Here is a 27,914-nt window from a genome sequence, read left to right as displayed (position 1 = left end):
GTGTTTCTTGGTTTGCTAGGAGGCAGAAGAGGATGCAAGTAAAGACAGAAGGAAGAAAGAAAGGCCACCAACCACTTACACGAGCGCTGTGGAAAAGTGCATCTATGCCAGTGGGGATTCTTAGCAGAGCAGATGTATGTGTTGGCTGCCAGAGAAGGGACTGCAACAGGAGGAATGGAAAGGAACAGGAGTATGATAGGGTCATGGAAAAATCCTTATGCAAAAGAGAGAACGATGAGAGAAGAAAGGAGTGCTGTGTGGAGGCAAATGGGAGTAAAAATAGGCCAGTAAGGCTGAAAAGATGAATCAATCTGCTAAATCAATGTGAAGCCTCGACTTTCACAAGGACAGGGCTGTTGACGTCAAAGGCAGAACTGGTTATGAGAAATAGAGTCAGGAGATGGAAGTTACCACCATCCACATTTTGATATCAGTAATATCAAAAATAATTTCATAAACTTGAGTCCAAGAAAGGAACTGGGGCACATGGGAAGGTAAAAAGAGGTCTAGTATCTCTGAAGGAACTGACACATAGCCTGGCAGCAAATATCTTTAAGAAATCTGCCAAGTCAGAAGATCAGTATGTGCCAAGAGCAGCAAATGCAGAGGTGGTGAGTAGCATTGGAGAGGGAAAGGCAGCTGAAGGGAGGGTTGCTGCAGAGTTCCTTCATGCCCAGGATATAATATTCATTTATTGTATCAACACAAGATGTTGGACAATGAACTTACATGGTGGGTAGGACAAGCACATCCTACAGAAAGAAGAGGTTGAGCTATAGGACTTGAGTGACAATAGCTGAATGACATTAAACACCGTGGGCTGTAAGGTGCATGCTTTAAGATAGGCCACAATGCTGCTGGAAGCCAGAAGTTTGTCAGCTGAAGGTAACAGAGGAAGCAGAGCAGGAACAGGAGGATTGATGTCTGTGACACAACAAGGCACATGCAAGCCTGGCTTGCAAGGAACCAGTTGTTTCTTACTCTTTGTAGAAGCCAGTACAAATACATTTTCAAAGAAAAACTTTTTCTTGTTTTTTGTTATTTCAAATGTGGCTTTGCAGCAGCTTTTGTTGGATACACAACACTATTTAACAACTGCTTAAGTACACCTTATTCTTGATGTGGACATACTTAGATCAATGCCCACTTTACACCTAAAATACAAATCATATGATAGATTTTTCCATGGCCTTTAAGGCTGAGTCAAGGACGTGCACCTCAAAAATCACAGACCTCTAGAGCAGAATTTTCAACCGAGCTTTGAAGCACTTTGATAAATAAGCTTACCACTTTGTTGCCACCAAGAAATTCAAAGCGGTGGCTGCAGATTGCTTTACCACAACCTTTAGAATCTGAAATGGGAAAACATTTTACAACCCACGACAGTTTTTGCTTGCTGTCATTTAAAAGCACTATAATCACAGACTTCATAGAGCAACACACACCAGCCCTGACACTGTGAACTTCTCAGTCTCTCTGAAGGCTTTGAAAACGATTAATTGTGGCCTGCTTTAAAAATAAAAGAAACACACCTTTCTTTTCTTACAAAAAAAAGAAGAGGCTTTGAAAAAGTTTATGACTAGATGTTTACCAATGAAATTTGCATAGAGAAGACACTTATTACAGGATAAAAGATCATAAAGACAAGACAGTTGTCAGCTTTTTTTTCCCCTGGAGAATTATGAAAAAAAAGAGTAGACGACAAAAGCAACAGGACTTTCAGGTTTGAAAAGGTTGTTTCTGTAAACTGAAGGGAGAGGAGAAGACAAACTCTTTGCTGAAATGGTTGGACTTCCATAGAAAACCCAATAGCCAGGTGGACACCTCTCAAATCTGGGATGTTTAGGCATGTTTCTGCGAGGAGAAAACCTGGGCAATGGAGGAATTTTTTATCACTCTAGCCAGGAGTGCCAGCAATGACGCCTTCTCATAAAACACCAACTCAGGTTCTGCAATGGTCTAGTTAAACCCAGGGGTGTACTACCTTTCTGGGAAGAAGGCTTGGGATAATACAGTATCCTGGTGCCAAGAGCAGTAGAAAAAGATGACTGGAACTGTCTTTTCTATTTGAGTCTTTCTGTCACCAGGCTATTACTGTGGACTTCAGAAAATAATGCACCGCATGAACAAAGTTTCCACAGAGCCAAGCCCACCTCCTGTGGTTGTCTGGACCAGGGCTACAACTGTTAGAGTTGTCTGGAGAGCCTTTGGAAAGGTGAAAAGGTTTTCCACTGATGACGAACCAGCCATCATCTTAAGGATTTGCTGGGTCATGATAATCACGAACTGTCTCACCATCCCAGGTATTACTAGAGGATTAATCTGTCAGCGCATTAATCAGTGTGACATAACTATTTGTAAGGCATGTTTCCACACCTCCAACTCACTGCTTTTTCCACAGATGAGGATGTAAAGTCTGTTACCTTTACACATGATGAAGTACATTCTGCCCCTATCCCTAGGCCCTCTATTGCACCACTATTCCCATTTAAGAAATGTCAGACCAGAGCAGATATGCCTCGTTTCGTCATGTCAAAGTGTCATTAGGCTTCACCCTTGAAAGCTGGGGACAATGCGATGGTGGTTTTAAAACAGCATCAGATGAGACTTATGAGGCACTTACGATGTACAAGATGGTATAGAAGCCATATTCCAGAAATGTGTTGAAAAGCTACAGCTTGCCTGAAAAGGGACTGGAATTCAGAAAATCCCATTAAAGGTGATGTTCTCACTCATCTATGACAGAAGGCACCTCCTACTCTTTGTCCCCTGTGACAAATGGCACAGATCACCACCTCATGTTGTGCTTTTGCCAGAAGACCACAGAGTTGTTGGAAGGTGTTCTCTGTCTGGAAATCCGTGGTACTGGGTTTGAAGAATTATCCTGGGGTCTACGTACCTTCAACCATAAGCAGAACCCCCACCAAACTTAGGTAACCAGTAGTGTGACATGGCAGTGTCACCCATTTTCAATACGCTCCAAGGCAGCCACCTTGGAGGAGCAGATCCGTGACTGTGGGAGCAGAGCCCCTGTGACAAGGAAGGATCCAGAAGGATGCAGCCACTGGAGAACCTCTTTCTTCAAGAGAAACAACCTTCTGTGTGCTCAGCTGCATAATTCCTAAGCCTGGGAGGCACCTCACATGAGCCTCTCTTGTTTCCATGTGCGCTGCTCAGTCAGGGCTGTGCCTCCCCCAGCCCACGTAGGGATGCGTGTTTTTACCATCCTTGCTAGCAGCCCAGTCAGCTCTCAGGAGAGCTGCCCATACGGTCAGCAGTAATTGTAATAACTCCCCCTTTCCCCTTGCACGCTGCATTTTTCCATGCTTCTTGATGGAAGACAAACTTCACTAATCCCTTACTGTGCAAAGGGCATTGCGTGGAGGCATTTAGATGCAACTGGTGCAGGTAAACAAGCACAAGCTCCAGCTCCTCCTCGCTGCGGGAACACGCTGGCCCTGGGAGACGCCCTGCCTGCCTTTGCCCTCTTTCCTGGGGGAAAATTCACTAGCCACAATCCCCCGCTTGAAGTGAGGAACACAGAAGCAGGAATACACCCCATCAAGGCTTTGCTGGTCACTACGAGCCTGGGCCAAACACATAGCAACAAACCAGAGCAGAGACACGCTTTTAAACTTCACGTGAACAGCGTAAGGTGCCCACAAAACCTTTATCAAGAGAAGGAGAAGTGAACAAGATGCTCCTGGACGTGCTCCACAACAGTTTTCCTCCTTGAGGCCCACAATCATAGAGACATCAGAGTTCAGGGATGAAAATACGTGCTGCTACGACAAGCCTGGCGTATGCCAGCTGGCAGCACTCGATCTAGGAGCGCTTTTGTCTCCTTAAGGCAATACTTCTCCCCTCTACATACACACCAAACAAATTCTGCTTTCCTAAAAGCACTACAAAGGGTTTCTAGGCAGGATGCTTGGAGGGCTGTGCTTGGGACCAGGGACCAGCTGTAGGCAGGCGCCCAGGCTTTCAGGGTGGGCTTTCCCTACAAACCATACTGAAGGGTCATTTCCGAACAGGTTTTCAAAGTGCAAGGCAGCCAGATGGGGCTGTAAGTTGGGAAAGACCAACATGAAGTTTCAGATGTTCCTGGACCGTTTCAAAACGTGTTTCAACGAGCCCAGTCACATGGGGTTTCGGGAAGGCCTTTCATGATTACATCTCTCTGTAGAAGACTCACAGCTGCTTTAAAGAAAGAAAGAAAAACAAACAAAAAAAGTGCAATTTAACCCCAAATATCTGAAGGGAGTAAGCAAGGAACCCAACTTTGGAAAACACACTGCAGTGTTTATTTGAAGATAGAAACCACTGTTGCAAACCACTCTGGTCTGATTTAGTTTATAAAGGGTGTTTGGTTATATAAATGCGAGGGATGATTTAAAATCTTCCAGCAAGCCCCTTTCTGCAGCACTACACACAACAGAAACAAAGTGCTGGGTTCAGCCCATGCTTTCACCAGTCCCCTCCGCCTGTGGGGAGGTTTTACAAGCAGGGAGTTGAGTTCAGGTTGCCCCATGGGCCCTCTGAGGGCAGAGCAATACACGGACAAACAAAGCACTACCCTGAGCGGCTCAGAGGGATCCACTGCCAAGGAGGTGCCAGAGTTTCAGTGAAGCATTTACCTGAGGCAAAGGACATTCTCCAGAGGCCAGACTTCTCCCACCTCCAAAAAAAAATGCCCTGTGTGTCTGTAGCAGAGGGTTATCGCTAAGGGAAATACAAGGTCCCTTATTTCTAGTGACCAGCTCTGCATCCACACTCCTCCCATCCCCCTGATCTGCCAGCTTGGTGAAGGACTTGTTCAGCGTCATCCTGCTCACAGTGGAATCCATTAAGTCATCTACACCAACCATGTTGCTGAGGAACAACAAGGCTGCCCTCCCTAGAGTTAATAAAAAAGCATTTGCAAAGCAAGGCTTTGGAGAGCAACCACATAACGTTGCCTGGCATAAAGGACAACGTTTACTCAATATTACGCACATTTGTTAAAAGTTCGTTTTTACTGTGGATGCCAGGACCCCCAGGAATTATGGAAAAATATTTTCCAGAATGGTGTTTTCCTTTCCTATGCATTTTCAAAGCCATAAGGCTGAAATTTACTCTTTCAGAGACAACCCCCCAACAAAACAACTCCACACCTCTCATGCGAGTCTTTCTTTTCGCCACAGGTAGAGGATTCTGTCCTTGCTGGGTGATGTGCCAAACCGCGAAGCTTCAGCTTGTGACCCCCTGCCTGCACCCACACTGTCATCCAGATGAAGGGTTTGTTTGCCCTCCCAACTTACCAGTTCATCAGCGTCTGTGTCACAGCGCAGGCAAGGATCTTGTAACGCTCCTGGTCTTTCACGTTCCCTTACACAAGCTTAGTGAAATCAGTCATTTGCCAACACAGCAGCAATGACCTTCAGAGAGGTGTAAAAGGCAGATCAGTCCTTCAGCTGACACCAGATGAGCTGCATCCTAACCTCACCACGAAAGACCAGTCGGAAACAGGACTTGGGCTCTGTTATGGATTACTGGTCCCCTCCATCCTAAAAGGACCTTGGCTGCTGTTAAACCTCCTTTTCAAAACTCTCCCCTTTGCTGACTGGTGAGAGAGGAGACCACAGCAAGCTGTAGTACAGGAATGGATGCTCTCAACCCTCCTCTGATTAAGTCAGAGCAGCGGCTACTGGAAAAGTAAGAGACACTTGGACACAGGATTCCATTTCCATATCGCAACTAAAGGTGCAGATGGACCTGGCCGCCTTCAGTGTGACACTAGGAGTAACCTTCTTCCAATAACTTTTAAAAAGGTTGGCAACTGCAACTCACAACCTTAGTAGAGAGGAACAGGTACACAGATTCAGCCCTAGCTGTCTTGATGACCTAAGGCAGCCCATTTGAGTGGGATATGTATAGCTCTACGTCGATGCTTTTGAAGTAATCTTCATAACACTCCTTTTTACATGTGTGTAATTCTGCAAGAGCCTAAAATGTCAATTTGACATTTTAAGCATCTGCTTCCAGCATCTTAATTACACGTTTCATTTACGCCCTCCTCACTGCATTAGTGTGAAAAGCAGAGAAGAAATTGAGAGTCAAGACTTGCTTCTTGAGATAGAAGACAGGCAACTAATGTCAGGAAGACACTGGACAATTGGAGAGACTTCTGCACTAGGAGAAGATTATAGTACCAGAGACAGAGAGACTGTGGACTCTTCATCCTTGGAGGTTTCCAAGACTCAGCTAGACAAACCCACAGTGACCTGAACTGATGCTGGCTATAGTGCCGCTTAAATGAAGAGGTTGGAGCAGAGATGCCCAGAGGTTCCTTTGAACCACCACTTCTAGGATTTTGTTTCCGAATGTAAGAAAGATATTAAGATGAAACAGAAGAGTGTATCTTTAAATTAATTAACAAAAAGAAGCACAAATATTCACAGCCTGGTTCTTACAGCAAAGTCACTACATTCCTCAGTATTTTGTGTTATTTGAAATGGAGCTGTGACATAATTCGAGAGGTTTTATATTACGTAGGAAGTTGAACCATCTCTGAAATAGTTCCTGATGAAGTTAGTACAAAGTAACTCTTGTTTTCTACTGCCCCATTTTCCAATAAACATTTCTGCACTGACGACTGGTAATTGCACAGCAGGATCTAAAACATTTTGGCAATAGATCACAAAAACTCTTCAGGATGTAGGAGAAAACATGGGATTACACAAGAAATGGGAACACATCAACCAGTTAACATGATCAGAAAGTTAACTAAAGTCATTTACAGGTTTCAGGGTTGGCGTATTAAAAGGGAAACAATTCAAAAAGTTTAGAACTGCTGTTTCATACTGCTGGGAAACTCCACCATGACACTGCCTTCGCTTGTTCATACATTCATCTTGCCCATGAGTTATTTCTACCTTTAAACTGTGGAGCAAATTTCTGAAACACTGTACCAGATGCAGAACAGGGTCTGGTCTGTAACACACCCTGGTCTGTCACAAGTGGGCCCCAAAAGCCAAGAGTGTCAGAAGTCCCTTTGGGAGTCTCACCTACTCTTGGTTTTGCACAGAGCAGGTCAAATTCCATCTGTTCCCCAACCACGTGTAACCCCATTTTTAATGTTTACAATTCTGCAAGGGCTCTGCCTGCAGAAATACCAGAATCGAGATGCCAACAAATAACAGACAGACAAGTGCAGAAATAACATTTTTGGTTTAGTGTTTGCAATTTGTTTTACAGCTCAAAGAAATACTGTTAAAGATATTCTACATTCATACATTTCTAGCAAAATACACTTTTAAAAACATAAGGCACATTAAGATTTCCTAAAACAAATGCTCATAATAAAAATTCAACAACAGGGCTGGATGAGAAACCTTTCTACCCTTAATGTTCAGGTCAGTAAAAGATTGATTCTCTAGTCAGGCAAGCAAATGAAATAATCAATAGAAAGTTTTCCAAGATAGAGTTACTGCTGTATTAGTGTGCATTCTGAAGTAGTCTATTTGAAGTATGTTCAGTTGGGGAGGAAGTGCATGGTGTGAATAAGATGCATTAAAATAGTTCTTTGAACTGGGTAACAAAGACACATTGCAGGGATTAAGTTTCATTACTTTCATTGGATTAAATTCCTTCCATTCATTATTGCCAACAAGAGTAAGGAACAAAAAGGAGCTGGTTCTCCCCTCCCTCCCCCTCACTCCCATTATAATTCAGCACAAGATTTCAAAGACTTAAAATGACCAGGACAGAAGACCATGAAAAACTGCATCTGGCCACTTTAGAGTATGTTTAAATATTCATTACTGACTTCCTCAAGTCTCACCTCTTACTAAAGAAAGAGAAACATAAAAGAATTGGCAACAGTATAAGTTGCTTTCAGTCAAATTGATATTTTGCTTCTTTTTAACATGACCCCACTGTTCACGTTAAGTACCTGCATTCAGAAACACACCAGCAGCTCCCCTTGGCAGAGAGATGGTGGGGCAGAGGATGAATGCAGGCAGGGCCCCAGGCCCTGCAGGGAAGAGGGAATGTGCAACTTTGCTTCACACACTTGTGTCTTGACTTAAGAACAGTTTCAAAAGCTGGACGTGCTGGGCTGCTGTAGCAACAAGAGGACTGATACCAAAACACTGACTGAAGACTTCACTCGGGGACACATCTGTAGGAACCGAAATCCACTATTTAAAACTGACAAAGAGAGCTAAAATGCTGGCAAGGCCACTGTCTACTTCTCAGGGCCCCTGAGAAGGGGATGGTAGGAACTAGTCCCTATCATCCATCAGTATATTTTCAAGTTGTGTCTTACCTATTTTATTGTCCAGTACATTTTCCAGTCTTTGGAAGACAACTGCTGAAAAACGTCACTCCTCGAGGCTCAGTACATGAAGCACTACAGTACAAACCTGCATCCCACGTCCTCTCAAATACACCTCTGAGAGAAATAAAAAGCCAAACCCAACCAACAAATCGTTTGTTTTCCTTACAAGTCCTTGATTGTTTTAAATTCTGACTTACTTGAATTGCACTTTAATGCCCAGCAGCAAAAAGAAAACTTGGTAGCTATATTCTGAAATATATATCAACTTCTTTTAAAAGACATTCTATCAAATCTAAAAACGCATAGAGATATCAACTGCATAAGCTGTCAAGTTTTGATCCGGCTACAGTGAAGAAGCTCTAAAAACGATTACACTACTAGCCCTATTAGAATTGGGGCAGAAATGGGATGCCTGTTCAGTCAGGAAAGAAAATGCAGTTAAGGATGGAGCTAAATTAGAGAGCCAACCACCACTGGTCTTAGCCCGTCACACAGAGAGGTGCTACTGCGCAAACAGTAACCATGGTGAAATCTAAGTTCATGAAGAGAAAAAATGCATGACTAAGACAGCTGCTACTCAAGAGAAAAAAAGAAGGTGGTACCTCATGGCCCTGAGCTCAAAAGATCTTGAGATCTCAACTTGCGTGGCTCACTTTCACTGGCAGAGGAGCCAAGCTCTAGATCACTCAGTTGCTCACTACTTTTATACTAGCAGCCAATTAAAAATTGTGACTCTGCAATCAGTTTACTGTCCTTTAGCAATAGCATGACGATATTGACTTGGGACAGGGAGTATATGAAAGAGGAGATGAAGAACAAAACACAGGCCACTTGCTGATCCCAATTTAGCTAACAGCATGCAGTTGGTTTCTCTCAAAATCCGTAGGTTCTTCTTGCCAAGCAAACCTCACAGAACTTGCTAAAGTGACATCCAGTTGCTTGCATATATAGGCAAAGACACCTTATCGTGTCCTAAAAATATACTTAAACTATTTGGAAAGGTGCAGAGCATGTGCAATTTAGTTCCTTGTGGATCTGTGCATGTAGGGAATCTTCAGCCTAAGTTGCAATGATTAATAATGGACAGGGTGCTATTTTACAATACGATAATTTCTTTCAAATTCCAGTTCTCTCCAAAGGAAACCAGGGAAAAGAGAAGTGCTGTCAAGGAAATGCAAGGAAAGAAGTTCAACCTGCACACCAAGACAGACTGGAACATACAATGTTTCACAGACCTTGTTCTTCAGGTCACATTAAAGGAAAACCTGTAGTCTAATAAAAAAAAAATCACTAAAGCTAGTTACAAAGTGTAGAATTATCAAAGTGCTTTAATATATTAAAGTGTCAAATATAATTAAACAGGACCATTAACACAGAACTGCCATAAGATATTCAAATATGAGTATGCATTTTCTGAATGCAGGAGAGGAGCACAGGTTTTTCATTTTCCACAAAGCGGGTAAAGAAAAGCCTTTCTTGTTCATTTAGCTTCTTAACACAACGTATTTGCTCTGCTCATGCATTCAAAGGCACAGTTGGATTTGCTTTATCTGAAACCGCATCAAAAGGACTGTCTTCCATTAAATATTAATAAAGGGGCAGCTCTCACAGTGCAAAACACAAAACAGCCCCATAAAGTAGATTTATAGATACTTGACAATTCATAATGTTAATTTTTATAAGCTATTTCTTTTGATACTTAAAAATTATGAGCCGATTTCTGCAGCTTTCCTTTAAACCTAGCTCAAGATAACTGAATGTGTTATTTGAACAATCCAACAGACTGCCAAATCTATCATAACGAGAGCAAATGCAAACAAATAAATAGGAAAGAGGTTTCAAAGTCACCTTGTGCAAGATGCTCAGACAACACACCTTAGCCTCCCTACCAGCTTTTCCTCTCATTATTAGATAAGAAAAAAAATGCATATTCCACGGCACTTCTCTCAGTACTTCCAATTCAGTAAGCTGCTGCCAACTTTAAGCAGACAGCCTTAAAGATGGAAAGGAACTCTGTACCAAGCACAGCAGAGCTGGCTGCAGTAGGGGACGTGGTTGTTTAGAAACAAGAAATGTCAATTGAGACCTTTCCTGCAACTCACAAGATATAAAAGTGGATTTGCTCCAGTAAGCTGAGATCAAAACCATGATACATAGCATCACATCTGGTCCCTTGCAGGTGTGTATGGCCACAAGTTTGAAGTAATATCAAGTCTCAATAGAACAACTCATCTATTTTCTGAAGGCACCATAAAGACAGTAACGCTCCAGGTGTAATGAGAAGAGGAAGAGGGAGGAAAAGTAAGAAATACAGTTAGGAGGAAACACTAAGAGCAACTTGGTTTAACAAATGAGAAAAAAAGGTGGCTCAGTTCTACGATGGCTGTAACGTCTGTAACAGCACAGAGACCCTACACCTTTAGGCAAAGGAAGAGCAACCAGAGTTTGGAAAGATCTACTCCTGAACAACAACAAAATACAACTCCCATTTTTAGTGGAGGGGTGTAAAATCTGTAACTGAAATTAAAGGAGACAGCAAAGAATCATAATGCTATATAAAACATTGGGGTCCATATGTACTCACATGGCATCATCAGCCTGTTTCTGATTTACCACAGTGTTAAAAGGTCTGGACAGTATCCTTTGCTCTGCAGGATGACTGAAGTCCAGCGAAGTGTCATATATTAAAACCCTTCTCAATCCGCCAGTGAGAACAAAGGCCCCTCCCCAGCCTCTGTGAGGGAGGGGGGGGGGGTCTCTCAGAGAGCAGACATTTCTAACAACCCCAGGCACCCTACAGGCAGTAACGCCACAGAGTTAGTTCTAAGTAGCACTACACCAAGCAAGTCTAGGCTTGCTAAGATGTTCTGCCCCTTACATGGACTTGAGGATAGTTTCTCGTGAGCCCTTCACACCAGAGGCTCAGGCTTTGCTGTTCCATTATTGCTTTTCCAAATATGTTTTCCTTCCAGTCTTCCCCTCTCGCTCCCTGTTATCCCAGAAGGACTTTCTGCATCCTGCGCGCAGCGACACTGGCTTCGTCCTCGGAGTCAGACTCGCTCTGGGAAGTAGAGCTCTGGGAGGCAGAGCTGCATGGAGACGAGCACTCGGGGGAGCACAGGTAGTGCATCAGTGGGATGCGATACTTCCCACAGAAGTCAACGAACTTGATTTGTCTGACGCAGCTGTCAAAGTAGACACCTGTAAGGGCAGAGGGAACAGTAATGACACATGAGACCCCGTGCAGAGTAATCTGTAGGCTCTGAGAGGTTGTTGTGCCTGCTGCAAATGCGTCGAATTAGGATTTAATTGACACAGAGACTAAAGGACAAAGGATACTGGAAGAAGAGAAGCATCCAGGACGCCTATGGAAATGAGAAACTTATTGTGTTAGTAAAGAAGCCCCCAGTCCTGTAAAACTGTATTTGGTAGGTGATTCAGAACGGTACCCTCTACATGAAAACACATAGAGCAATTACTTCTACATTCTTTAATTTGGCAATTTCTTCTAACCATTAGGGAGAAATCTCAGGCTGGGAACTTGCAAACTTCTTAAACATCAAATTAATTCATCTACTTTATCTTCAAACTCGTAAAACCTCTCTTACCAGCTAGCAAAAATGCATTCATAAATAGACCTTCATAGCTCTACTTTTCTTCTGCTTGATGAAGTCACCATACCGAGTTTGGACGCTACTTTCCATGGCAACAGTGTTGCTGTAGCACATAATTAGGTTCTCTTCCTGTCACAGCAAGTGATTCTAGACACTGACATTTTCAGAAGTTTCCAGCGGTGTTTTAAGTCCTAGCTGGCGTACAGTAAGCTTTCCTCCTGCAGTGCTAGAGCAACCGTGCAGTACTATGCTAGTTCATAAGGAAAAGTGAAAAAGAGCAAAACCAATCCACTGTCATCCAAGCTGTGCAAAACCTTAAATAAGGAAACATTTATTTCCCTCCCAACACAAGTTCCAGCCCTTCCATCTTTGCTTATGGAGCATTCTTTGACATAGTCATATAAGGAGATAAGATAACAGCCCGCATTATGTCTGCAGGGTAGATACTAATTAATGATTTTTTTCCTTAATCTTCTAAAGGCTAAATGTGCAGATCATTTACTCTGGATAAAGATTAAGTATTAAGCCAAATTACGCCCAAGCATTCTAGGCTTTACTACCAAGTCCTTTCCTTCCAGGTACTACATACTAGTAGTCCCAAGCAAGAGTTAAAGAAGTCGCTCTTGGCAACTGCTAAGCACTACAGCCTCCCTCCTCTTTTCCATCCAGAAATGAAGCTTGCTGTTCAGCAAGAGTGCTTTTAAAAGTTCCCCTGTTCATTATCTAGTTTGAGCTACTTCAGGGCAGACGGACGGGAAACTTCAGGCTACAAAAGCATAGCGGAGCGCTGGGATAAGCTGTAAATACTTGGACAGAAGCACTGTCTCACATGCCCATGCAAACACTGTAAATCAGCATTACAACTCTGAGCATTGCTCCTAAATGAACATGGTTCCTTAAAAGACAAGTTTACAAGAGACCTGAAGCCAATGGAACACAGGTAGAATTGGGATACAACAACACATCTAACCTGACTGATCTACTAAATTTGTGGCAAGTCAAAGCAAAAAGAAAACCCATCAGGTAAGAGGAGGATGCAGAGCAGTCAAGGTGAACTTACCCCCGCACTTAGGATTGGGACAGTTGCTGGCCAAGCTCAGGTACCGGACAAGGTTCTCTGGGAGATCACTGGGAGCGTAGGGAACGTTGCGAGTTTTAATTGTGCGCCCAGCCAATTCCTGAAGGCTTGGGGGATTGTAGGTCAGGTCACGGACAAAACGAACCACCAGTGGGTTCCCACGCAAGCTCAGCTCTTCCAGGTGAACCAGGTTAAGGATCTCTCGAGGAAGGTAAGTCAGCAGGTTATTGTGTAGGCTAAGGGAACGCAGGGAATGCAGCCTGAGAATGGAGATGGAAACTCAGTCAAGATGCGCGAGCAAAATCATTCCACATTACACAGACCTGGTTACTCTCCTCTCTCCCACCAATTCATTTTCCTTTGGCTTTTCTTCCTTTTAAAGCATAAATGCATGCTAAAAGAGCTGCTGTTACACATACATTGCTCTAAAAAACTTGGCCCAACTTTGGAATACCTGTTGAAGAAACACAGTCTTAGATGTGCTGCTGTTCCTCTCAGTATTCCCCCCTTACAAACCTCCAAAAAGGTAGCACAGAACAAAAGCATACAAACTGAGTGTTTTCAGGGGAGATTATGTTTCCCTGTACCCAGCACATGCATCAAGAATGATTCCATGCAATGCTTTGAATAAGTCACCTGCTTTCACTCATGCATTAAAGATGATTGCTGGTAGGCAGCCAACCCTGGAAAACCCCATGTTTTCATTGCTTGTGGCTATGTCACCTTGTGCTGTGATACTACTTGATCTCGAAAGCTAAGCAAAGTCAGGCCAGGCAAGCATCAGCACAGGTGACAAGGAGCTTCTTGGCTGTTGAAGGAGGTGTTCTCCTCTCTCAGGAAGCACAAAGCAATGCTCCAGCACAGTATCCAGGGATGCTCTCAAACCAGTACAAGTTGCAAGACAACTGGAGTCACTAAACATCGCACGTCAAGAATAATCCCACCGCACCATAAAATTCCAACTCGGAAAACGCCATGCTGCCATTCAGCTGCTTTTGGGGTTTCAGCTATATACTGAATTCTTCACCTCCCATCTCAGGCTACCCTAAGTTTGCAGTGTCCTGCAGTAACTTGCCCTCTAGAGCTGTGTTGTAGGATTTAATAAACAGTAAAACATTCTGAGATCCTAGAGAAGTAAGTGCCAAGAGAACACAGGGGATGGTGCAACACAAAAGCACACACAAAAAGGCTTTGAGTGAAAGATAAAACAGACCAAGCATTCATCACTGAAAAATATGACAGCATGGCAGTTCATATTTTCTGAATTGCCAGGGTACTTCTCAGGGCTCCCTGTATGAATCTATTCACCTTAAAGTGTATACTGTGACACCTTTTTTTTTCCACTCATAACACTTTGATTGTGATTTCCATATTATATATTCATGGTCTACCTGCAGCGCACCATGATTAGGATCTTCTTGTTCAAGTCTAGTCACACTAACAAACCAAAGAGAAACAGATCCTCCCTGGTGCTTTTATCCACACATGCAGAAGAAGTTCGAAGAGTTCACAACAGCTAGTGGCCGATGACAGTAAACACTCACTGTGCCAGCTGCGGTGGAATGCTCTGGATCTTGTTGTCACACAGAACTAGATAGCTTAGAGAAGGCAGGTTTGCTAATTCAGGTGGAATTGAAGTAATGAAATTCCCTCCAAGGTACAGGAACTCTAAACTGAAAAAGGAAAGAGAAAACACTGCATTATTTCATTAAGTTCATTTCCAGTTTCATTTAGCGCTAGGTTCTTCATCTCCTTCATTTCATAAAGAAAACTTAGATGACTATGCGTAAGATAATTTGCTGGGGGGGAGTGTGGGGAAGAAGCCAAGTTGCACATAGGAATTATAACAGAACTGCTGTTTCACAACAGAGAACATTGAGATTTACCTCCCAGTCACCACTATATTTGTAGGTAGATACCAGACAACTAAGCATTCCTACATCAACCCCACATGCAAAGCTCTTGCTCATCTTCCAAGGAAGAACAGCCTGCACATACCTGGCCAGCAGCACTGACCCAGCTCCTGGTGAAGCCAGTGGAACCTCTCCGTTTCAACAGGAGCTAAGCAAGAGGTCAGTGGCCCTCCCTGAAAACCACGGCCCTGCACAAGTGCAAGTTACTCTTTATGGTATCCTTTGACTCCTTGGTGACTAACTGCAACCCTTCAGCAGAAGTTGGAGGCATCCAGTTGAGCTTTGATACAATTCACATATTGACAATACCACAGCTGCAACAGCACAATGTGCATCTAAATCACACAAGTATATGCATGCAATTTGTCAGGCAGACTGATTTCAGTAATACTGAAGTCATGGAGCTCAAAGCTACCAAAAACATTACCTGGGCTTAACTGCAGTTTCGGCCTAAATTACAAAAGAAACAACAAAACCAACCAACCAACAAATAAATAAATGCACTGGGTGTTCTGTGAAAACTCACTGGATGGGAGATAGGGGCTCTAGATCCCTTTTACCAGGTTGACTATCCAGTATTTGCTGTGCATCTCTGCCCTTCCAGGAAGAAAAATTTGCAAGCACTTCTCTTCAACGTATTAGCACCGAGTCCCTTTTTCACAGACTCAAACCAGCTTTCCTCTCTTGTTCTCAAACGTTGTCAGGAAGAGGAGCAAAGGCAGGTTCAGTTTGGGTACTTCTCGCTGGGGAAAGACATCATGGTTCATCACGATCTAGACAACACATTCTCATGCCTGAAGACAGCACAGAGTTTTACCTGCCCATCAACAAAGCCCAGAACAAAAAAACCACTGCAACGTGAGGAGAAGCTTAACTTCCCCTGGATTCACTTACCTTTTTGCACTATGGTCAGAGGAAAGCTAAAGACCTGAGATTTGAAAAAGTGGGTACAGAATTAAGCCATTTCTAAGCCTTAGATTTAAACTGAATTGACTATATGAAAGAAAGGAAGTATACTTGCTTCAGATGAGAGATAATGCAGGACAGCATATTTGGAAATCTTGAACATTCAAGAAAGTACATGCAAGGGAAAAAAACCCACCACCAAACCCCTGTTGATCAAAAGTAGCCTCTCTTCCACAGCCAGCCAGTGGGCGAGGTGGGAGGAAGGTTACTGTGCAGAGACCATGTCCAGTGGAGATGAATTCAAATTAAATTTTGATCCCCTAACAAAGCCCAGAGTTCTAACCAAATTCCTCCTCCAACCTTCACTGTTTCCCAAGTTGGATTTAGGCTGCTTGGCTGTCATTGGGAACTTAACTGCTGACCATAGAATTTCTAGGCATATTTTAACTCCATGCCATTGCTGGAGCCTGCATTGAAAACTGTTGGGCAAGGGAATTCTATTAATGTGGATTTCAATGTTTAAATGAGGCTTAGATGAGTACAAACCTCCATTTCCTAGGACAACTGAATAATTAACTCTTCATCCCCTGTGTTTAAAGACAATAATGCCTGTAAAACCACATTGCATAAAACAGATACTACCAGGGAGGGGAGGAGAGGAGCAAAATATATAGTCAATAGTGGTTTTGAAATTCGTTTCAAGGTGTGAAATGTGCAAGATCAGTTTATTGCACAAACTAAGTGTGGGGAAACACTGCCTACAAACTACTCACAGCTTTCAAATCCATTCTTCGTAAAGTATGCATCACAAGAACACTCAGTTATACCAGCTAGGATATAAAGCCCCAATGTCAGACCTCAAACTGCCACTAACTAAAAATCCACTAAATAAGTTAATTCCTTCACTGGCAACAAAGGACTTCTTTAAAACTTTTCTTTTCACCTATCTTCTGAATAGCCTTTTAGAGGTCAGCAGACTAACGGGGCCTAGTCTAATACATCAAATTCAATTTCCAACATTGACTTAAGATACAAATTAGTAAATTTATTTAAAAGGCACAGGAAGGAGGTTTTGAAATGGTAAAGAAACTTATTTCAAATACAGCAAAGATATTCTTATAGTTTCCACTGAAATACTGCTCAGCAGGCAAAAGGAATCCCTAACTCCCAAACCCCAAATACAATTTGCTAGAAAGAAGGATCTCTAGTCTAGTCCTGGTTGAGCAAGATGGAAGAATTAATAACAGCCATTTCTGCCTCAAATGAAAGTGTCAAGAGCTGTCTGAGCCAAGCTAATCGCAACACAGGCAAGATCTTTCAAGAGATGCAATCCTTTCGTAATGAGCACTGATCACGCGCCACTGGGGCCACAGTTCATTCCTAGCTCACCTGCTCCTGGTCAGACTTTCGTGTTGTACTAAGCCTGTACCTAGACATTAAGGCATTGCTGGCTCTTGAACCATCCCACCTGGGGGACAATTTGCTGCTCTTTAAGACAAGCAAGAGCACTGCCAAGCTCTGCCCTCCTCACAAAAAGGCCCCTCTAACAAGGCCATCTACAACGTTTACCATAGTTTGTCACAGGAGGACCATAGCAGAGACAGGACTGAGCTTAGCGAACACTTCTAACTAACCTTTCACACTAAGACCTAGGTTTTCTGACAATCATTAATCTGCATAGTCATTCGGACCAGCCAGCTGAGGCCTTGTGCATCATTGTGTACACAGAGGGAGAGCTAGAATCTTTCTGTAATTTCAAAAGTCAGCCCAGGATCTCAAAAAAGCCAGAGAACAACCAGCCCCAAACGAATGTCAGCTCAGCTCCTATTTTTGAAACTAGAATAAATGATGTTCTTCCAACCTCTGGCTGAACAAGTTTCAAGAGAGGGCAACCACTAACAAAATCTATCTCAAAAAAACCCAAACCTCCCTCCATTTGACAGGATAACTAAGGGAGGTGGACGCTTTCTCTCCCACCTTTAAGTGATGTTTACAAATACACGAATAAAAGGCCTTTCAGCCTCATATCCAGCAGGCCCCTTTCTCAGCAGAGCAGTACCGATTGCTGCCAAGCAGCAGCCAGCATGCAAGGCCCGTCATGCGTCACAAAGCTCATTGTGCATCGCTTCTCTCCAGCCAGGGATTTCATACCACCAGGCTGAAGGGTGGCAGTGAAACCTTTTTTATATTATATATATATAGAGAGAGAGAAAGGGAGTGGGGAAATGTTCAAACAACTATGAATCAAGTCAGGTGGTGGCAGCAAAGTTTTAACATGCCACGTACATTCTTGTTTGAGCATGTCTGAGGTTTCCAGGTCATAATATACAGCAAAACAAATCAAAAAGCCCCCAAACACTCAGTAAATAAGAGCCCACTCTGAGCACTAGAAGTATTTTTGGTATCAATTACCACGACACTTCCACAGTCATGTTTCAAACACACAATGTCTTCTGGCATAGAAGATACTCAAATTTTCAATCCACCCTGTTTCCCCACAGATGCTTCTTTGGATAAAATTTATCAGCTGACATCAAACAGATGCATCTAAACAGGTAATCTAGAAAGAAACAATGGAGCCTGAAATAGCTCCAGGTCTTTTTAAGATAAACTTTCCAGCAAGAAATTTCCAGGGCAGTTTTGAGGCTCATGCAAGGGAGGAATTTAAAAGCAGCCCACAATGCGCTCCTGTTAACCCTGTTCTACGATTTGCTAATTCCTGAGAGAACTGCACAGCCTTTGCTGACACGCAAATTTGAGATCAAACAGTCGACAGAAAACTATTTGCAAAACGTTTGAAGAGGGGAAGAAAAAGGGAGGCAGCAAGCAGATTTCCTAATGCTGTCTCTTTATCAAAGCCTCCCTTGCCATTTTTCCCACACTGTAACAGCCTTTCTTAAGCATATGCTTGTCTAACACGCTTAATACTACCTGCGAATAAAAGCAAATACTCTGGTTTTCATGGCATCTAAGCCTTTACGCAAAACTTGGATCAATCTAGTTAGGCATTTGAGGCCTTTGATCCCAGCCCTTGCATAACTGGGCTTTACTAGTGGAATCCAAGCAAGCGGGAAAGGAGCATGCACAGCAGATGCCTGGAAAGGGCCTGGCTTTTTTCCAAGCTCTTTCCACCTGCTCCTGGTGCTCTACTGAGCATCAGAGTATTAACTAGAAGAGTAAGAGTAAACTCAAAATTCATCTCAGGAGATTCAAGGTGCCGACTGCATTTACTAAGCTCTTGTTTCCCTTTATGGGATTCTTGCAAGACATTCCCCAACTGTGCACCCTGATGAGGGCAATTCATTGTATCCTCAAGCCAAAGGCCACAGAGATGGCACTTTACCAGACTTCCCAAACAACTCTTATCCCAAATGGGCACAAGTAGATGACTGCATTTTAGCTCCAGCTATAATACATGATGCCCCTTAGCACATCCCCAGCTGGATCAGCAGAGAGAGGACACACACCACCCGATGCGGCAGCCAGATGTCTACACAGATCACAGTTCAGGAGCTCCTGTGAATCGAGTCTGAGAGAGAGTGACTGACCACAACACCTCACACTGAAAACACAGCAAGGTCAAATGATAGAAGGAAAACTACAGAAAAGATGAGCTTAGGTTAGGTAGTCAAGAGTGTCATCTTCTACCTGGCAACAAACAGGTAAGCAATGCTCTCACCCAGATGGCATGTTTTCTACTTAAAATTCACAGCAACAGCCAGTGCTACAATTCAGGTCTTGCACTGTGCTGACACACCGGCCAACAGTAACTGGGGGTGGTGGGCATACGGAAGCAGCTGGCACAGCCTCAAAATGAACAAAAAAAAGCTTTCAGCAGGGCCCAGACTTATCCTTCTCAAAAAGGTAAGAGGCTGTCCCAGGTCACCACAGACACTTATAGTGGAATTAGGATAAAAGAGCACTGCATTCTCCTAATGGAAAACATGAAGCAAAGGCTATTCGTCCTTGGTGCTGGCATGCTATGATCAGCATCACTCTGCTGTCGTCACCAGAGCAACCAAGATCATCTACTTATGAAGCCACATGAAGGAAGATTCAAGCCTCAGGACATCTGCAGCTGGTCCTTCTGCAGTGGCCTAGGAGGTAACTAATAATCAGGGGAAAGGCACTGACTTTTCGTGCAGGATCTTGCACTGCACACAAAGATTTGTGTAGACAAGGATGGGGCAGATGGCTGAAGCTGGAAGGAGAAAGACAGACAGCAGCAGGACTGGCTGTGGTTCTTACTGCTGTTCATTAACTTGCCAGATCCCTAGGAACATGCTAGTGAAAAGGTTTTGTACAAAATGCCTGACCCCAGCTTGCTGCAAAGTTGTGGCTTTATCATCTTCATGCAAGTTACAACACATGGCACACGTCACACATTGTAGGGCCTTTGGGTTTGTAGTTGCCAGCACATTCCTTCTTCTTTGGCAGATCAGAGCTTTTTATTCTTTCAACTTCACCATGTAGAGTCCTTACCTGCTGTATTCCTCGCCTTCACTAAAACCAACATTCTGCTCCTTCAGAAGCTACAACAGGAAACTGTATGGGGCACAGAGGAAAGATGAGGCTTAGTTAAGAAGAATTACTTTTTTTAAAAAATCGCAGAGCTCAGACATTCTCTGGAAACATAAGAAGTCTTTTGAGGTCTCTGCAACTCTGCTAAGCTCTATAATCAGTGACTGGAGCAAAAGGGAGGCTACCAGGGTCACAGGAAGAGAACTACTGGCCTCAGGAACTCTAGTACCAGCAGGAGGAACGTGTCTGGTCAAAGGGCTGCCTGCATTCCTTTGTGGTCTCGGAGGCCACGAGACATGAGAAAAATTTCTTTATGGGCAGCTGCACATGGAAAACAGCTCAAAGTCTTGGCTTACCAGCAACAGCAAGACAGACACTTGAAACTTCAGCTGTGAGGTTAAATGAAGTCCCAACACCTACACCAGGTCCCACCTTCCCGTCTCAGAGTTTGGAAATGAACAGATGGCTCTGTGTTGTCCTGCTACAACAACTGGCTCTGCTCTGTCTTTGTTCAGGCTCATTTTACTCACTCAACACTTCGCACACTCACTACATGAACACTCCTCCTGTTGGCAGGAGCCGGGAGGGTCTTGCATCAGTTTCTCTCCAGTACATATTTGCTATCCTTTTGGCGAGGGCGTCAGGTCACTAGTTATCTGGCTCCCAACAAGCAGATTTGGCGCTCCCTTTGGAGGAATATTAAAACTATAAAGTATTGCTTTCTCCCAGCTCTGGCATGCAAATGTGCTGCTCCTTTTCATTACTTAAGCAGTCCCTGATACAGCAGAGTCACGGATGGCATAGTGGTAAAGAAGCCAACAGCCCTGGCGGATCACGGATTCGCTATCACAAGCTAAAGGTCAATTATATTATGGTGACACGTTAGCAGGAGTACAACGAGTTAGCAGAGATCATGCGGGCAGCAGACGCAAGCTGGGTCTAGTCTAGTTTTCCTACCTGACACATCATTTTTTAACAATAAACTGATAGTTAAATAGCCTTGTCCACATTTGCCCTCTCAGAATTGTCATTCTGGGGTTCGAGCATGACCAGCACAAGAAAAGCTGCAGGACAGGAAAACCAGGAGCCCTGCTTCAGGGCAGGCCAGAAGAACAAGGCAGAGTAACCATGCAGTAATCGGATAGCAATGCAGCACAGAGCCCACTGGGGTACCACATGCAGTGCTGCATAGCCTGGTACCTTCCGGGGGTCAGCAGCATAACAAAAAGCAGGGCTAAGGTTTGGGTTTTTTTAGGGGAAAGGAAATAAGAGGGAGAGAAACCACAGCCACAGACGGCAGCACATAAGCAGCAGCAGGGAGGCTCTGCCTTAGAGGTGGGCACAACAATCAGACACTACGCCACCAAGCATGCTATGGAAGAAACACAGATCATCTCCCATGCACAACTGCCCTAGGATTCTTTAGCACTCAAAATGCCTCACAGCATCTCTCAAACTTAGCTTAACACAGCACTGCTCCAGATCCTCAACAGGTGCCCATTGCGCCATCTGGGTAGAAGCCCTATACCCCGCTGCATTACATGGCAGAGGACAAAACCATTGCCCGCCAGCACTCAAGCAGTTCTGGTACCTCCAACCTAGGACCGTGCAAGACAACATCCCATGTACAACATCCTGTGCTTTCACTGGGTGCAGCTCTGATGAGCATCAGGTCGAATCCAGCTACAAGGCTCAAGGTTGCTGGAATCTGCGTAAGAAAGGCTGCCATTGGCAAGTTCCCTGGCAAGAACTGGAGAGAAGAAAGTTCAGACCCAAAGTCTTAGCACAGAGCCATGTAGGAACTCTTGGGGAACCAGCAGAACACACTCAGGTGCTCACATGTAAAGTGCAAGTCAGAACATGGCCCCCAGCTTTCCCAGGAGGGTGGCAGGCTTCAGAAGTACCTAACCGAGGCCAAAGTGGGCAGCTGATACCCAGTCCTACCTAAGATCCATTCCCACCCCACCAATGCTCCTAACAGCCATGATTCAGCCACAGGTTTCTAGTCACCAGCCTGCAATGGTTTGATCCAGCCCCAGCGCTGGACATACCAGTGCACCCGAGCACAGCCTCAGGCTCTATGCTTCAGAAGATCCATCAACTGATCTGTCAGATCTACGTAGCTGGATGGGTGGGGAGAAATACAACAAAAACCCACCCATGCCAGCAAGAACTCTGGTGAGACTGGAGCCATATCAGCAGAAAGGCCCTATTGTTTGTAAAAGCCACAACCAGAGCTTTACTGTCCATTGTGCAGCTGTGAGTGGGATGAGACAGTGGGTTTCATTTTGCTCTCCCCTAGACACCTGTACTAAAGCAGAGCCACGGAGTGCCTTCTGCATGTCAACACTCACACCAACCACAGTGTCATCAGGAGAGCCTCCTTACGGCCAAGGCAGCCCGAGGACTGGGAAATCCTGACAGTTGCCCCTTCAGCAAGAGCAGAAAGCCTGCTGCCTGCCTGAGAAGCAGCTTTGAGTAACTCAACCTGATGAAGAGACAGGTTAGCAGCAGCAGCGCTGGGAGACACCTGAGGCTGGACAAAACAGACTCCCTGAGTGGGAGCCAGACACCATTTTGCTGTCACCTAGAGACCTGTACTAAAGCAAAGCCACACAGTGCTTCCCTGCCACCAAATCAGCCCAAGGACTGGGAAATTCTGACTGCCATCCATTTGGCGAGCGCAGAAGGTCCGTTTCTCTGCCTGAAGAGTGGCTTTGAGTAACTGAATCTGATGAAGAGAGATGTTAGCGGCAGCAGTGCTTGGAGACACCTGAGGGTAGACAAAACAGACTCCCAGAATGGGAGACATAATTTAGCTCTCACCTAGACACCTGTACTAAAGCAAAGCCATGGAGTGCCTTCTGCATGTCAACACTCACACCAACCACACTGCAATCAGCACAACATTTCAGGAAAGAGTCACCCATTTAGTGAGTGTGGAAGATCCGCTGTCTGCCTGAAGAGTGCCTTTGGGTAATTCGACCTGATAAAGAGACAGGTTAGCTGTAGTAGTGCCTGGAGACATCTGAGGGTGGACAAAACAGAGTCCCTGAGTGGGAACTTGACATAATTTTGCTCTCACCTAGACACCTGTACTAAAGCAAAGCCATGGAGCGCCTTCTGCACGTCAACACTCACATCAGCCACACTGCCACCAGGACAGCCTCCCTGCCACTCAGACAGCTCAAGGACTGGGAAATCCTGAAAGAGTCGCCCATTTTGGCAAGTGTGGAAGGTCTGTTGTCTGCCTGAAGAGGGGCTTTGGGTAACTCAACCTGATGAACAGACAGGTTAGCCGTAGTGGTGCCTGGAGACATCTGAGGGTGGACAAAACAGAGTCCCTGAGCGGGAGCCTGACACAATCTTACTCTCACCTAGAGACCTGTACTAAAGCAAAGCCATGGTGTGCCTTCTGCATGTCAACCACCACAGTGTCATCAGGAGAGCCTCCCTACTGCCAAGGCAGCCTGAGGACTGGGAAATGCTGATAGTTGTCCATTCAGCAAGTGCGGAAAGTCTGCTGTCTGCCCGAAGAGTGGCTTTGAGTAACTCAACCTGATGAATCATAGTATCATAGAATATCATAGAATCATAGAATCACCAGGTTGGAAAAGACCCACCGGATCATTGAGTCCAACCATTCCTATCAAACACTAAACCATGCCCCTCAGCACCTCATCCACCCGTGCCTTAAACTCCTCCAGGGAAGGTGACTCAACCACCTCCCTGGGCAGCCTTGGCCAGTGCCCAATGACCCTTTCCATGAAAATTTTTTTCCTGATGTGCAGCCTAAACCTCCCGGGCGGACATTGAGGCCATTCCTCCTTGTCCTGTCACTTGGGAGAAGAGGCCAGCACCCTGCTCTCTACAACCTCCTTTCAGGTAGTTGTAGAGAGCAATGAGGTCTCCCCTCAGCCTCCTCTTCTCCAGGCTAAACAACCCCAGCTCTCTCAGCCGTTCCTCATAAGGCCTGTTCTCCAGCCCCCTCACCAGCTTCATTGCTCTTCTCTGGACTCACCAGCCTCAAGATCCTTCTTGTGGTGAGGGGCCCGGAACTGAACACAGGATTCGAGGTGCGGTCTCACCAGTGCTGAATAAATAGTTTGGGTTGAAAGGGGACCTTAAAGAGCACTAGTTCCAAGCCCTCTGCGATGGGCAGGGACACATTCCGTTGGACCAGGCTGCCCATCCAACCTGGCCTTGAACACCTCCAGGGATGGGGCAGCCACAGCTTCCCTGGGCAACCTGTGCCAGTGTCTCGCCACGCTCATAGTGAAGAGATTCTTTCTTACGTCTGGTCTAAATCTTCCCCTCTCCAGTTTACACTCACTATCCCCCGTCCCGCCGCCACAAGCCCCTCTCCAGCTTCGCCGCAGCCCCCTCAGGCACTCGCAGGCCGCTACCGCGTCTCTGCCCCGCGCTGCCCGTGGCGGGGCCAGGCCGGGCCGCCCCTCTCTCCCCGCACCCACCTGCGGAGCTCCTGGATGTCGGGCGGGATGCCGTGCAGGCGGTTCCCGCCGAGGCTGAGGCTGCGCAGCCCCCGCAGCGCCAGCAGGGCGGGCGGCACCTCGGCGAAGCGGTTCCCGCTGAGGTTGAGGACGCGGAGGGAGCGGCCGAGCGGCGCCCGGCCCAGCCCCTTGGGCAGCGACCCCGGCGGCCCGAGCCGGTTGTTCTTAGCCAGCAGCGTGTGGAGGCGCGGCAGGGCCAGCAGCTCCTCGCCCAGCTCCGACAGCCCCGTCCCGCTCACGTCCAGCACCTCCAGCGCCGGGAACCACCGCGCCAGCCCCGCGGGCAGCGAGCCCGGCAGCCGCCGCGGCGACAGCACCAGCCGCCGCGCCTCCGCGCTGCGCCGCGCCCGCAGCTCCGCCAACAGCTCCGCGCCCTCCGCCGGGCTCCGCTCCGCCTCGGGCCCCGCCGCCGCCGCCGCCGCCTCCTCCTCCTCGGCCGCCGCCGCCGCCGCCATCCCGCCCCGCGCCCCGGAACCCGCGCGGCCCGCAGGAAGCGCCGCCCCGCGCCGCTTATACAGCTTGCGGGGCGGCCGCGGCCCCGGAGCGAGCGGGAGGGAGGCGGCGGCGCCGCCCCGGGGCGGTGTCAGTGCCCCCGGGACGGTCTCATAGCCCCGGGGTATCGATATAGCCCCGGGGAACCGATAGAGCCCCGGGGTATCGATACAGCCCGTGGATATCAATATAGCCCGGGGAACCTATATAGACCCCCAGGGTATCAATATAGGCTGAAGGCACCAATAGAGCCCCAGGGTATCGATATAGGCTGAAGGCACCAATAGAGCCCCAGGGTATCAATACAGCCCCAAGGCACCGATAGAGCTCCAGGGTATCAATACAGCCCGTGGGTATCAATATAGCCCAGGGAACCTATATAGACCCAGGGTACTGATATAGGCTCAAGGCACCAATAGAGCCCCAGGGTATCAATATAGGCTCAAGGCACCAGTAGAGCCCCAGGGTATCGATATAGGCTCAAGGCACCAATAGAGCCCCAGGGTATCAATATAGGCTCAAGGCACCGATAGAGCCCCAGGGTATCGATATAGGCTCAAGGCACCAATAGAGCCCCAGGGTATCGATATAGGCTCAAGGCACCAGTAGAGCCCCAGGGTATTGATATAGCCCCGGGGTATCAATACAGGCCCGGGATATTGAAACAGTCCTAGGTTATCGATACAGCCCCAGGGCACTGATACAGCCACGGGGAATTGATATAGCCCCAGGGAATCAATACAGCCCCGGGTTATCAATACAGCTCCAGGGCACCGATACAGCCCCAAGGTGTCGATATAGCCCTAGGGTATCGATATAGACCCGGGTTATCCATATAGCCCCAGGTTATCGATATAGCCCCAGGGTATCGATACAGCCCTGGGGAACCAATACAGCCCCAGGGCACAGTCACTCACCCCTCAGGGCAACCACACAGCCCTGGGCACCAATAGAGCCCAAGAGCACCGATATGGCCCTGGGCACCGATACAGCCCCAGGGCACTGATACAGACCTGGGCACTGATACAGACCTGGGGCACTGACAGAGTCCAAGAGCACCAATACAGCGCTGGGACACCAATGCAGTCCCACAGCATGGATAAATCCCCAGGGCACTGATACAGCCCCAGAGCACCAATACTGCTTCTGGCCACTGATACAGCCCCAGGACACCAATGCAGCCCCACAGCACCGCTACAGCTCCAGAGTGCCGTCACTCCTCCCCGGAGCAACCACACAGCCCCAGGGCAACCTCGTAGCCCCAGGGCACTGATACAGCCCCAATTACTAACACAGATTGGGGCACTGATACAGCCCTGGGGCACCAATATGGCCCTGGGGCACTGATAGAACCCTGGGAACGAATACAGCCTGGGATACGATACAGCCCTGTGCACCGTTACATTCCCAGGACACCCTTATAGCCCCCAGGCACCATCATCGCCTGCCGTACCGTCTGGCTGCCATAGAGGTGCCGGGTGCCCATGGAGAGCCTGGAAATGGCACCCGCTCCCTTCAAAGCCTGTCCAACCAAGCTCATGGAGGTCGGGTGATGCTGAAGCTCTGAGTCTCTTTAGCTGAAAAATAACCTTCCTTCTGTCCTTTCTTTGCACCTTGAACACTGTGTTCAGTTTTGGGCCCCTCACTACAAGAAAGACATCGAGGCACTGGAGCATGTCCAGAGAAGGGCAACAAAGCTGGTGACAAGTCCAGAGCAAAATTCTTATGAGGAGCGGCTGAGGGAGCTAGGGTTGTTTAGCCTGGAGAAAAGGAGGCTGAGAGGAAACCATATTGCTCTCTACAGCTACCTGAAAGGAGGTTGTAGCAAAGTGGGTGTTGGTCTCTTCTCCTAAGTAACAAGTGATAGGACAAGAGGAAATGACTTCTGGTTGTGCCAGATGAGGGTTATATTGGATATCAGAAAAAACTTCTTCCCCAAAAGGGTTATGAGGCCCTGGAAGAGGTTGCGCAGGGATGTGGGCAAGTCATCATTGCTGGAGGTATTAAAAGATGGGGAGACAAGGTGCTCAGAGATATGGTTTAATAGTGGACAGGTGTGGTTGGACTCTATGATCTCAAAGGTCTTTTCCAAGCAAACGATTCTATGATTTTCCCTCAGAGCCCAGAGGAACGGGATGCTCTGTGCCCAAGGCCTCCTGCTGACCTGATTGTAGGTGGCAGAGCTCGACCTGTGGCCTTGCCAACCTTGCAGTTGGTTGGCTTGTGTTTTAGACTCATAGAATGGTTGGGGTTGGAAGGGATCTTAAAGATCATACAATCATAGAATCATACAGTTCCAACCCCTCTGCCATGGACAGGGACATCTTCCACTGGAGCAGGTTGCTCAAAGCTTCATCTAACCTGGCCTTGAAGACCTCCAGGGATGGGGCAGCCATGACTTCTCTGGGCAACTGGTGCCAGTGCCTCAACACCATCACAGGAAAAAATTTCCTCCTAGTGTCCAATCTAAACCTCCCCTCTTTCAGCTTAAAAGCATTCCCCATCCTCCTGTCCTTGACAAAGAGCCCCTCCCCATGTTTCTTGTAGCCCCTTTCAGTA

General features: G+C 46.3%; 1 protein-coding gene across 1 annotated transcript; it reads right to left on the bottom strand.

Moving 5' to 3' along the window:
* Positions 1 to 7,192: 7,192 nt before the first annotated feature.
* LRRC58 (leucine rich repeat containing 58) lies at positions 7,193 to 26,841 on the bottom strand. The gene is made up of 5 exons (XM_069851686.1): positions 26,809 to 26,841; positions 24,825 to 25,558; positions 14,557 to 14,685; positions 12,995 to 13,272; positions 7,193 to 11,521 (listed from the first exon to the last, which is right to left on the bottom strand). The coding sequence occupies exons 1-5, from the start codon at positions 26,839 to 26,841 to the stop codon at positions 11,313 to 11,315; spliced, it is 1,383 nt and encodes a 460-aa protein (XP_069707787.1). The 3' UTR covers positions 7,193 to 11,312.
* Positions 26,842 to 27,914: the final 1,073 nt, after the last annotated feature.

This window comes from Phaenicophaeus curvirostris, chromosome 1, assembly GCF_032191515.1.
Source record: "Phaenicophaeus curvirostris isolate KB17595 chromosome 1, BPBGC_Pcur_1.0, whole genome shotgun sequence".
Classification (NCBI taxonomy): Eukaryota; Metazoa; Chordata; class Aves; order Cuculiformes; family Cuculidae; genus Phaenicophaeus; species Phaenicophaeus curvirostris.
Note: the sequence above shows the minus strand (reverse complement) of the source record. Positions and strands in the feature narration are given on the sequence as shown.